Source organism: Mus pahari, chromosome 1 (assembly GCF_900095145.1).
Source record: "Mus pahari chromosome 1, PAHARI_EIJ_v1.1, whole genome shotgun sequence".
NCBI classification, from domain to species: Eukaryota; Metazoa; Chordata; class Mammalia; order Rodentia; family Muridae; genus Mus; species Mus pahari.
Window position 1 is genome coordinate 51,415,779 of NC_034590.1, and position 13,317 is coordinate 51,429,095.

Genomic DNA, 13,317 nt, shown 5'->3' on the forward strand with positions numbered 1-13,317 from the left:
TAACAAGATCTGACGCCCTCTTCTGGAGTGTCTGAAGACAGCTACAGTGTACTTACATATAATAATAAATAAATAAATCTTTAAAAAAAAAAAAAAAAAAAGAAAGTCCTTTCTCCAGAAAGACCAACCTTTTCATCTATGCTGAGACATTGAAATGCCATGCCCATATTTGCAAACAAACAGCTAGCACCTGCAAAGGATTCCACTCTGTCTATCACATAGTAACCTGCTATGACTGTGACCATCGCACAGCTTCCGAAGGACCACACCAGGCCAAACAGTTCCGTGTGAGGTCTACTGGAAGAGAGAGGGGCAAGTTGGTGGCGGGAAGAGAAGTGGGAAAGAAAGAGAAGAGATCTAAGGGGAGTCTTTGTTTTTATATGGGTGATGACATAATCACAGGCAAAGGTGGGAGGTGAGCCAAGTGGATTCTGGGAAACAGGTGTGCAGGTCCCACCTATGTGATGTCACGGGTTTCAGAGGTCCCAATAACAACAAAGCCCAACAGTACCTAGTTTTTTACAATTTAAAAGAAATGGAGTTGGGCGTGGTGGCGCATGCCTTTAATCCCAGCACTCCCGGCACTCGTGAGGCGAAGGCAGGCAGATTTCTGAGTTCAAGGCCAGCCTGGTCTACAAAGTGAGTTCCAGGACAGCCAGGGCTACACAGAGAAACCCTGTCTCAGGAAAAAAAAAAAAAAAAGAAATGAGCAAGGTGCCAAAATAGCTCAGTAGGTAGAGGCACGTGCTGCCAAGCCTAATGACCTAGGCCCCCATGGTAGAGAGAACTGACAAGTTTGTCCTACAAGTTTGTCCTCTGACCTCTACATACATGCTGTGGCTACAAAGTTAGATATGTAGTCTCAAAGAACAAAAACAAAACAACAAAAACTCATACCTTGCAGGGCGGTGGTGAACACACCTTTATTCCCAGCACTCGGGAGGCAGAGGCAGGCAGATTCTGAGTTTGAGGCCAGCCTGGTCTACAAAGTGAGTTCCAGGACAGCCAGGGCTACACAGAGAAACCCTGTCTCAAAAAAAAAACAAAAACAAAAACAAAAAAAACAAAACAAAAACAAAAAACTCATCCCCTTTAAAGTAACAATAGTTAGGCCTATAAAGACAACTCAATTTCCTATTTTCAATGTCCTTCCAGATAGTGCATAGGGGAAGTGTTCTCCATGGTATACATCACGAGACAGCAAGATCCTTAAGAATACTGGTGAACACCACCACTGGTGTGTGCGAAGAGAAAGGCTAAGAGATGTCTCAAGTTTAAAGATCTTTCAGATGACAGGGAAGGTTGACACTACAAAAGCACCACTGAGTCCTGAGCCTGTGACACTGTCAGTCTCATGTCATCTGGAAGAAAGAAATAGGTTCCATGATCACCCTGCACCAGGCAGTGACAGTCAGCGATAGGCCAAGGAAAACAGCACTCCTGTCTGACATCTGAACACATGACTGAGGTCATCTTCTAGGAACCAGATTGCTCCTTTAAAGCACTCAGGACTCCTTTGGCCCACAGAACCGTAACAGGGACAAGATCACCCAGACCAGACCTTGACTAGGACTACTTAATCATCTCTACCTCTTGCCTCTCATGCAATTCTCCTATTTCAACCCTGGTACAAACAGAGAGGAAAGAAAAGAGAAGCCACTGGAAAACGGCCAAAAACAGCTTAGCATGGTAATGCTAGCAGCAATGAGTGTAGAAGCTCTTGCTGTCATAATAAACTAATAAAAATTATGCCATAACAATGGGCAGTTTGGGGGTTGGAGAGATGGCCCAGTAGTTAAGAATACTGGCTGCTCTTCTACAGGATCCAGGCTTGATTCCCAGCATCTACATGCTGGATTACAACCATCCTGAAACTCCAGTTCCAAGAGATCCTTTTCTGACCTCTATGGGCACTGTACGCACAGAGCTCACAATCATACAGGCAAAATACCTAAGAATAAATTAAGTAATAATTAAGTGAATACTAAAAACAACACACACGCAACTCCTTCCAAAAGCCATGGATCACTGGAAGGTCACTGGCTGATTTACCAGAGAATAGCACTGAGGGCCACATGTGCCAGCTGGACAAAATAATGTGCTTATCCCGTGTGAGTCGTCTCCTGTTTAACTTGGCACAAGAGGACTCAGACCTCATCAGAGTTATGATAACAAAACAAAATTGAGAACATTACTCGGGTCCATTTCTATTCTGAGTGTGCTTTCCTGACAGCATCTTTTTTTTTTTTTTTTAATTTATTTAATGTATGAATGCTCTGCTGCATATATATATATATCCCTACAGATGGTTGTGAGCCACCATGTGGGTGCTGGGAATTGAACTCATGACCTCTGGAAGAGCAGACAGTGCTCTGAGCCACCTCACCAGCCCTCCTGAGAGTATCTTGCATCTGATCTTAAATGCTGTTTCAGTACTAGTCACTACACTGCTCCTCAGCAGAGATACAAGATTTTATTTTGTTTTGTTTTTTAAGATTTATTTTTATTTTATGTGCATGAGTTTCTTTTGTCTGTCTGTATGTCTGTCTGTATGTATGTATACCACATGCATGCCTAGTATCTGCAGAGGCCAGGAGATGCCATCAGATCTCCTGATTGGAGTTAAAGACAACTGGTCCTGAGTTACCATACAGGTACTGGGAACCAAGCCTGGATCTTCTGCAAGCATGCACTCCTTTTTAAATTTTGTTTGTTTTGTTTTGTTTTGTTTTGTGACAGGATATTTCTGTGTAACTGTCCTGGGTGTCCTGGAACTCAACTCTATAAACCTGGCTGGCCTCAAACTCACAGAAATCCACATGCCTCTGCCTCCCAAATCCTGGGATTAAAGGCTTGCACCACCATATCTGACTGCAAATGCACTCTTAACCACCAAGTCCTATAGCCTCCTAAGGGACAAATTTTTTTTTTTTTTTTTTTTTTTTTTAAAGATTTATTTATTTAATGTAAGTACACTGCAGCTATCTTCAGACACTCCAGAAGAGGGCATCAGATCCCTTTATGGATGGTTGTGAGCCACCATGTGGTTGCTGGGATTTGAACTCAGGACCTTCAGAAGAGCAGTCAGGTGCTCTTACCCGCTGAGCCATCTCACCAGCCCCTAAGGGACAAATTTTATTATGTCAAAGTTCCTGAGTTCACATCATTCCAAAGCTTCACTGTTACTAGCCTCTGTCTAGGAAATTCAATCCATAACCAACATAAAAATGTCAGGTTTGGATATATAGCCACTTATTTTATGTCACAACTGCCATATACTAAGAAGTCTGCCTGTGAAAGAACTGGCGACCAGGAAGAACAGGCCCAGTGCGAATCTCTGTGTGCTAAAGCAACAAACAACAACAAAAACCAAACCAGTGCTGGAAGAATGGCTCAGCAGTTAAGAGCACTGGCTGCTCTTCCAGAGGGCCTGAGTTCAATCCCCAGCACCCACACGGCAGCTTACAACCCCTGCACCTCCAATCCCAGAGGACCCACTGACATTCTTGTCTCTGGGGATATCAGGTACATACTTGCTGCACAAACACACATGCAGACAAAACACCCATACACAGGCCAGAGAGATGGCTCAGCAGTTAGGAGCACTGGCTGCTCTTCCAGAGGACCTGAGTTTAATTCCCAGCAACCACATGGTGGCTCACAACCATCCGTAATGAGATCTGATGCCCTCTTCTGGTGTGTCTGAAGACAGCCACAGTGTACTCATACACATAAAATAAGTAAACAAATCTTAAAAAAAAAAAAAAAAAAAAATGTTTATTAAAAGCTAGATGTGGTGGTGCACAACTTTAATCCGAGCAGAGGCAGGCGGTTCTCTGAGTTCAAGACCAGCCAGGTTTGCAGAGTGAGTTCCAAGGCTACAAAAACAAACAACAAAAATCAACCAACAAACAAAGAGGTAGATGGATAAAAACATGCTTGCTTAACCTGTCTGTTTCTTCCAGGGTGAGCACACACACACATGCCATCATAGAGCACATGTGGAGATGAGAGGACAATTTGAAATGTCAATTTTCTCCTTTTACCATGTGGATTCTGCAGATCCATCTCAGGACTTCAAAGCTTGGCAAGCAACCGCCCTTACCCACTGAGCCATCTCACCGGCCTCTCAGAACTATTAAACTCACTAAATAAAACAGGCTCAGACTTGATGTATGGATCAGTGGTAGAGTAGCCAGCTAGCATGTGGGAGGTCCTGGACTCAAACCCCAGTACTGAAAAATTAATTGACTAATTAATTAAAACAGACTCTTGAACTAGGTTGGAACAAAAGAGCAAGTGAAAGAACAGGCTGGTGCACTGTGACTGGAGATGTCCTAACTGTAGTTTCCAGGATCCCTGTTCTGAGAGAGGACCTACCTTATCCATATGGAAGATCAAGTCCAACTCACATACGTTTTCAAAACACTTATCCAGAGTCTCCACAAAAACCTAAAGAATAAGAAAAACAGATAAAAAGAACATCAGTCACTGTTTTACAGATGTCATGTATGAGTACAAAGGGGCAAGCCTGGCACACACCCTAGTCCTTCTGATGCAGAGGCCAATCTGATGGGGCATCCTCTCAATTGAGGATCCCTCTTTCTGAGCCATTTCTCCAACACTTTAACTTTTAAAAATCCCACAGTCTCAAAAATTCAAACACTTTAAAAGTTCAGTCTCTCTGGGTGTGGTGGTGCATGTCTTTAATCCAAGCACTCGGGAGACAGAGGCAGGCGGATTTCTGAGTTCGAGGCCAGCCTGGTCTACAGAGTGAGTTCCAGGACAGCCAGGGCTACACAGAGAAACCCTGTCTCGAAAAACCAAAAAACAAAACAAAACAAACAAACAAACAAACAAAAAGTTCAGTCTCTTTAAAACACTCAGCTTTCTTCAAAGTCTCTCTAAAATATCCAAAACCTCTCTAAAATGCCAGTCTCTTAACTGTGGGCTCCTGTAAACGTTCCTCTTATTTCAAGAAGGAAGTGCCAAGGCAGTCACAATCAGACTCAAGCAAGACCATAATCCAACAGTGTGAAAGTTTTGTGTCTGATGTCTGGGACTCAGCCAGGGTTCTCTGGGCTCCAAAGGGCCTGAGCTGCTCCTCCAGTTCTGCCCTCAGCAGCACACACAGCTGGTCTCCTAGGCTCAGGCTGGCTCCCTCCACAGCCACTGATGTTCTTTGGTGGCCATCACATGGTGCTGGTGTTTCACAAAGTCTTTGCAAGTGGGCTGTACCTTCACCAATTTCCTCTCCTGGGTTCTCTTCAGGAACTGTGACCCCACATGGTACTAAGCCTTGGTTTCTCTCTGTGACTCCTTCAATTCTGGGACTTTCGCTGCACCCTCATCAATGGTCTCTTCTCTCCTCTCTTGGCACCAAGCCCCAGATGTTCTCCATAACTCAACTCCTTCATGCCTCCAAAGCCAGCACCACCTACATGACTCTCATTCATTACCAAGACTCCCAAGATTCAGCCTCAGCCCCCCCTCCCCCCATCACAGTTTCTGTATGCTGACCCTGAAGAAACACATCTCAAAAGATTTCACCTCAGGGACACTCGTCTCTTCTTAACTAGTGCTAATTTCTTAGCTCCAGCTGGATAACATCATTTGTCTTAGCAAAGGTTTCACTTCAGTGGTGCTAGTCTCTTGTTAATCGTGGCTGATTCTCCATCCCCAGATGACCAAAAACAGATACTTAATTCAAAGAGCATATAAATGGCCCAGACAGTCTTTTCTCCCTCTGAAATTTCACAAGCCAGGCTTCTATCATCTTCACCTCTCAACATTCTTATCTTCCATGCTCCCACAGAACAAGCCTGAGCTCTGAGCACTTGATGGCTTTTCCAGCCCAAATCTCAAATGCCACCAGTCTTCCCAAAAGCACGTGGCTGAGTCTGCCACAGCAATACCCCACATGCCGGCACCAATTTCTGCCTTCGTTAGTTAGCAAACTGTTATTCCATCCAGAGCTCAACTACTGTTTTCCTTGATGATGTCGATATCAAGATGCAATGGGCGAAAGTGTCTGACATCCTGACCTGGGACTGATAACCGGCACATGGTTTCTACTGGAAACCAAACACTGGAAAATGGCTGGACATTAAGTATTAATACTCTAGGAATTTGCGACTGTACTACTCAGGTGTATACCTTACAGAAAGACATGCAGATGTAATACCAAAAACAGACACAGACATTCCATAGTGGCACTATTTATAACTCTTTGTATTTTTAAGTAATACAGTTGTTTGTTTGTTTTTTTAATAGCAGTTGAAGGCAGGCAGTGGTGGCACACACCTTGAATCCTAGTACTTGGGAGGCACAGTCAGGCTCTGATCTACAACCCAAGTTCTAGGAAAGCCAGGGCTATACATAAAAAAACCTTTTTTTTTTTTTTTTGAGACAGGGTTTCTCTGTGTAGTCCTGGCTGTCCTGGAACTCACTCTGTAGACCAGGCTGGCCTCGAACTCAGAAATCCACCTGCCTCTGCCTCCCAAGTGCTAGGATTAAAGGCGAGTGCCACCACACCCGGCTAAAAAACCCTGTCTTAAAGAAACAAAAACAAACAGAACATTAGCTAAATATGAGATAGTTTTCAATCACCACTGTACTGGCTGGTTCTGTGTCAACTTGACACAAGCTGGAGTTATCACAGAGAAAGGAGCTTCAAGTGAGGAAATGCCTCCATGAGATCCAGCTGTGGGGCATTTTCTCAATTAGTGATCAAGGGAGGAGGCCCCTTGTGGGTGGTACCATCTCTGGGCTGGTAGTCTTGGGTTCTGTAAGAGAGCAGGCTGAGCAAGCCAGGGGAAGCAAGCCAGTAAGTAACATCCCTCCATGGCCTCTGCATCAGCTCCTGCTTCCTGATCTGCTTGAGTTTCAGTCCTGACTTCCTTTGGCGATGAACAGCAATGTGAAAATGTAAGCTGAATAAACCTTTCCTCTCTAACTTGGTCATGATGTTTTGTGCAGGAATAGAAACCCTAACTAAGACAACCGTGATACTGCTTTATGGTGAGTCCTAACAACCTGACAACTCAAGTCCATTAGTACTAGGAAATTTTACTAAATTGGACATTTCTTCACTTACATATGCCAAATCAATTTTTTTTCTGAAAAATATTAACGAACAATCTGAGAAAATGGAGATAACAAGGACTGATTTTTCTTACTCTGTATGGGAATTTGTCATAAAACCTCAGGTATTCAAATACTGTGACAGTGCAGAACAAAAGCCCAGGGCCAGCAGGGTGGCTGGGGGCAAAGCCTGACAACCTGAGTTGCATCTCCAGAACTCACAGTAGAGGGAGAGAACTAACGCCAAGGTACATCTGACCTTGTACTGGCTAGTTTTATGTCAACTTGACACTAGCTAGTCACCACAATGGCCTGCGGGCAAGCCTGTTGGGCATTTTCCTGACTGATGGCTATATGGGAAGGCCCGCCTCCCTCACTGTGGGTGGTGCCACTCCTGGGCTCTTGATCTTGAAGGACATAAGAAGGCAAGCCATAGAGAGCTTTCGTTTCTGTACTGACTTCCCTCGGTGGTGGACTGTGATGTCGAAGTGTAAGCTGAAATAAACCGTCCCCTCCACAAGCTGCTTCTGGTCATGGTGTTTTATCACAGCCACAGATAAATCCCAATCAGACAGACCTCTAAACCTACACCATAGCACTCACAGTAGATGGATAGAGACATTTATAATAAAGTGATTTTAAAGTAAATGCAGGATTTTCAGTTGGTGGGATCTGAGCTGCTGTCAGCTCTCCTCACTCACCAGCCTGTACCGTGCTCTCTCTCACACCACACTCAGTGCTTCACCTTCCCCGAGCTCCCTTCCCTGGGCTCCTGAAGGCTCTGAAGGAGCTGCACCTGCTTCCCAATCTAATCCACGGAGTCCATCTTTGAGGCTGCTGCTGTCTCTGCCTGACCTCCTCAACAAGGCAAAGCTCTATTTACTCCAAATATCACTTTATGCCTTTCTGTTGATTCTGCAGCATCTGTTTTTTATTGTTGTTAGTTTGGTTTTAGTCAGGGTCTCCCTGGACCTACACTGGTCTACTGGCTGGCCAGAGCTCACTGTCACCCAGGTGGGGTCCTGAGCCTGGCACTAATCCTCCCCCTCTGCTTCCCAGGGTGCTGGGATTACAGGCATGCACTACCACAGCTGGTCCAATTTTGTAATTTTATCGGACTCCTATCAGGTAATCCATAATAGGTGATTTTTCAAATACTACCCTTAGTCACCATTTAATACTTTAACTATGAAATTTCTAGCTGATTTTGTAGACAGAAACAGGAAGTTCAATACTTTCTTGACCTCAAAAAAGCATGACCTCATGTAGATGTCAGAGGGTAAGCACAGGTGTTGGTCCTCACTATCTTGTTTGAGATGGGATCTCCACTGTTCACCCCTTCTATGCAAAAGGGCTGGAGCCTGGTTTTCTGAGATCTTCTCCATTTCCCCATCGGGTGGCTCCTGAGATTTCCAGCATGTCAGTCCTGTTGTTTTTTCTTTCAAATTCCAGCAAACTTATCCCATGCAGTTCTGTTCTTAGTCTGTTTAAAACTCTTTCATCTTCAAGACCAAGAGCTCACAAAAGGCACCCAGGGCTCCCTGTAATACCCCTGCCTTGGGCACCGTGCTCCCCACAATGCCCCTGTGCTCCCCTTAATACCCCTGCCTTGGGTACTGTGCTCCCCACAATTCCCCTGTGCTCCCCTTAATACTCCTGCCTTGGGCACCGTGCTCTCCACAATGCCCCTGTGCTCCCTGTAATATCCCTGCCTTGGGCACCATGCTTCCCACAATGCCCCTGTGCTCCCATAATACCCCTGCCTTGGGCACCATGCTCCCCACAATGCCCCTGTGCTCCCTGTAATACCCCTGCCTTGGGCACCATGCTCCCCACAATGCCCCTGTGCTCCCTATAATACCCCTGCCTTGGCCTCCTGAGGACCGGGATTGAGCCACCACTGTGCTCCCCTGTCATTTTCCACTCCGCTTTGTAAGAGGCGCTTTTGTTTTCTCATTTACTTTAGACTCCTCTTGAGGACCCCGGCTCTTGAAACTGGTTATGAAAGTAAACTAGGGAAGAAGGCACTATGGATGTTCCGAGCCTTGGCTTTAGGCTGCATTGCAAGTAAAAATTAATGTTTAAGTACTTAAGTCTGGGGAGATGGTTTAGTCTGTACAGTGCTTGCTGCACAAACAGAAGGACCTGAGCTTGATCTCCCAGAACCCAAACAAAAAGTCTGTGCAGCAAATCCTGGCACTGGGGAGGCAAGGCCTACACGATGTGCTGGCAAGTCTGCTGGCAAGTCTGTCTCAGCAGCAGCTCCAGGTCCAGTGAAAGACTCTTTTTTTTTTTTTTTTTTTTTTTTTTTTTGGTGTCGATCACGTCATTAACCCCCTGCATGAATTCTCCCAATTCAGTACTCACAGCCATCCCAGTGGCGGGCTTGGCATTCCCAGTCCATAGATGGGAAACCCGAGGCCCAGAGAGAGGTGCAACTTGCCAAGGCACCCAGCTGTCATTTAGGATGGCCGTCACCCAGCTCCCTCTGGCTCCCCAACTTAAATCCAACACCCTGCCATCCCCAGCTTTGAGCGGAGAACGAACGAACGCAGGGTAGTGTGAGCTGGCTCCTGGCATCAGAGCTGGACTTGGCATGGACAGACGTCTTCCAGAAACACAGCTGTGTGGAAGAGGCAACAGCTGTCCCTTCATTTGCCGCTGACACGGCCACACACATTAAAACACCTGAGGAAAGGCTCCCTGGCTCTCAAACACCAGGGAGAGTAGAAAAATGTATTAATCAGTGAAAAGAACTATAGAACCTTTTCCAGCCCCAGGACAGTGTTGTTTTCTGTAGGAAATGAAAAAGTGACCTGGGCCAGACATACATACATGTGTATACATATATCTGTGTGCATATACATGCATATATACATGTACTTATAAATGCATACATGCAGAGACACAGTTGTATGTTATTTTATAACATTTCCACCTACCTCATTGTGTGACATTCGTCATTGTGTTTTTAGACTTTTGAAATTGTGTGTATGTATGTTTATGTGTGTGTGTACGCATGTGTATGTGTCTATATGTGTGTATGTGTATGCATGTGTTGTATGTGTTTGTATGTTTATGTGTGTATGCATGTGTATGTGTATGCATGTGTATGTGTATGCATGTGTTGTATGTGTATGTATGTTTGTGTGTATGAGTATGCATGTATTGTATATGTATGTTTATGTGTGTATGCATGTGTTGTATGTGTATTTATGTTTGTGTGTGTGTAAATATATGCCACATGTGTGCAGATGTTCACAGAGACCAGAAGGCACTGGATCCCCTGGACCGGGAGTTACAGGTGATGATGAGCCTTCAGATTCGGGTGCTGGGAACTGAACCTGGGTCCTCTGGAAGAGCATCAAATGTACTTAACCTCTGAGCCATCTCTCCAGCCCCCACACTGTATGTTAAAAGAGGAAAAGACCAATAAAAATTCCTTTTTTCACCCTTCCTTCCATCCATCCATTTTTCATTCCAAATTATTCAGAGAGAGAGTCAGCTACCCAGTGAGATGGTCATTCATTCAACCAGCCAGTCTTTGTGTCAACCAGCTTCGCCCCCTGCTGGACACATAAGGAATCAACTCAGACTAGAATCCTCAGTTTGCACTCCCTTGCAACTGATAGGAATGTTTTCTCTGAAACAGGCAGGCAGATTTCTGAGTTCGAGGCCAGCCTGGTCTACAGAGTGAGTTCCAGGACAGCCATGGCTACACAGAGAAACCCTGTCTCAGAAAGAGAGAGAAATGGATACTTCAAAAGGGCCCATCTGGGGGCTCAGTGGGTAAAGGTGAGTGCCACTAAGCCTGATAACAGGAGTTCAATCCCCAAGACCCACATGGTAGGAGGAGAGAACTTACTCCTGCAAATTGTCCTCTGACCTCCACATGCACTCCGTGTCATACATGTGTATACATGCACACACACACATTCAGAGAGAGAGAGAGAGAGAGAGAGAGAGCAAATAAAAAACTTTTTAAAGGCTACATTTCAAGGTCTAGCTCCCAGTGACCAAGTGCAGAGAGGGTCAGGGTAACTGGTATGAGCATCCGATTCAGTGATGAGGGGACAGAGGCCTCTTGACCCTCTTTCCCTATAGCCTTCTTCTCCTCCCCTCTCCTCCTCCCCACAGCCAAAGCGGTACTCTCTCTGCTTCAAAAAAAAAAAAAAAAANGAGACAGGGTTTCTCTGTATAGCCCTGGCTATCCTAGAACTCACTTTGTAGACCAGGCTGGCCTCGAACTTAGAGATCCGCCTGCCTCTGCCTCCCCAGTAAAAAACTCTTAACACAAAGATGGAGAACCACTGAGGACGACACTGACTGTAAACCGCTGGCCTGCACAGTGTCTGTCTAAACACAAGTGCACCCGACTGTAAACCACTGGCCTGCACAGTGTCTGTACAAACACAAGTGCAGGTATCTGGTACACATGAAGTATAAATACTTAAATGGAATTTGGCTTCAGAGCTAAAAGAAAATTCGAAACATCAGTAACCAAGGGCAGTGTGAGGGCTGGTAGAAACCACTGTTCAACAGCTAAACTAAGTCCCGGAAGGTTGCTCAGGCCCTTTCCCACAGCACCACCTGGTGGACATCTGGCAACTTTTTTTTTTTTTTTTTTTTTTTTTTTTTTTTTTTTGATTTTTCAAGACTAGGTTTCTCTGTATAGCTCTGGCTGTCCTGGAACTCACTTTGTAGATCAGGCCTTGAACTCAGAAATCCACTTGCCTCTGCCTCCAGATTGCTGGGATTAAAGGCGTGCGTCACCACGCCCGACCATTTTTTTTTTTTAAAGATTTATGCCTGCAGGCCAGAAAAGCGCACTAGATCTCACTATAGATGGTTATGAGCCACCATGTGGTTGCTGGGATTTGAACTCAGGACCTCTAGAAGAGCAGTCAGTACTCTTAACCACTGAGCCATCTCTCCAACCCCTGGTAACTCATGGATGTCAACGAGACTGAAAAAAGGACCAATAGGATGATTACTGAACACTCCCTGCCCCCATGCAAACTCAGAAAGTTGTTGCCATTAGCCTTTGACTACACATACCTGGATGAGGTCCAAGATCCCAAGTTCACTCTCTGATGAATCCACACAAAACACAAAGTAGAGGGTAGCATAGTGCCGGTAAATCAGTTTGTAGTCAGAGCCACCGATCAAACTGAAAGACAGTAGTAGCAGTTGAGAAGCCAAATCTAAAGTAAACTTATCAAAGAAACCCTGCACCGAAGCATGGGGATGGGCCTAACGAAGAAGAGCAGGCACTTCCACGTGGATGGCAACTGAGTGTGGAAAGGGAACTTGAGGCCCCCTGACTCCTTCTTTGCCTTTCTCTTGCCAATGACCATACATCAGAGTGATGACCAGGGGCTGCAGAGATGGCTCCGCGGTTCAGAGCACTGGCTGCTCTTCCAGAGGATATGGGTTCAATTCCCAGCACCCACATGGCAGCTCACAACCGTCTGTAACTCCAATTCCAGGGGGTCTGACAGCCTCACATAGACATACAGGCAGGTAAAACACCAATGCACATAAAATAAAAATAAATAAATTATATAAAAAGAGAAAGAAAAAAACCTGTGATGGCTGAAGCTCAGAGCAGGTATTTCTCAGAGAGCAGGTGTGTGCCTGAGCAGCTCATGCTAAGAACAGGGTATGTGGGTCTGTAGTGGTGCACACCTTCGTCCTAGCACAGGAGGCAAGCAGACTTCTGAGCTCAGGGCTAGTCTGGCCTATACAGAGAAACCTAGTTGTGTGCAAACCCCATCAAACAAAAGAACAGGTTGTGCTGCACCAGGCAGCCAGTGACCCCTGCATATACTAGAAAAATGAAAGCGACGAAGGCCACCCAAAGTGGAGCTGGGAAGTAGGGAGACAGCCACCTGAAGCTGATGGTTTACCTTCCACCTTCTAAGAAGTTACAGATGTTGTCATCTCGCTTGAGGACCAGATGGAAAGTCTCTCGAACAATCTGCTGTTGAATTTCTTCTGGCTATGGAACAACAACAAAAAGAAGAGTCAGGGGACAGGTGAGGAAAATGTGCACCAATCAGTAAGAACAGATATATAAAAAAGGAATTCTGGCTGGGCAGTGGTGGCACACGCCTTTAATCCCAGCACTTGGGAGGCAGAGGCAGGAGGATTTCTGAGTTTGAGGCCAGCCTGGTCTACAAAGTGAGTTCCAGGACAGCCAAAGCTACACAGAGAAACCCTGTCTCGAAAAAA

The 13,317-nt window shown here is 45.4% G+C and overlaps 1 protein-coding gene across 1 annotated transcript in view; it reads right to left on the reverse strand.

Moving 5' to 3' along the window:
* Window positions 1-13,317, reverse strand: part of LOC110320632 (AP-3 complex subunit sigma-2) — a 42,655-nt gene that overhangs the window by 24,950 nt on the left and 4,388 nt on the right. Inside the window, exons 2-4 of the mRNA XM_021196735.2 lie at window positions 12,993-13,084; window positions 12,142-12,253; window positions 4,381-4,452 (exon numbers count right to left, since the gene is read on the reverse strand). Coding sequence (XP_021052394.1) covers window positions 4,381-4,452; window positions 12,142-12,253; window positions 12,993-13,084 — 276 coding nt within the window. The remainder of the gene's footprint in view (window positions 1-4,380; window positions 4,453-12,141; window positions 12,254-12,992; window positions 13,085-13,317) is intronic.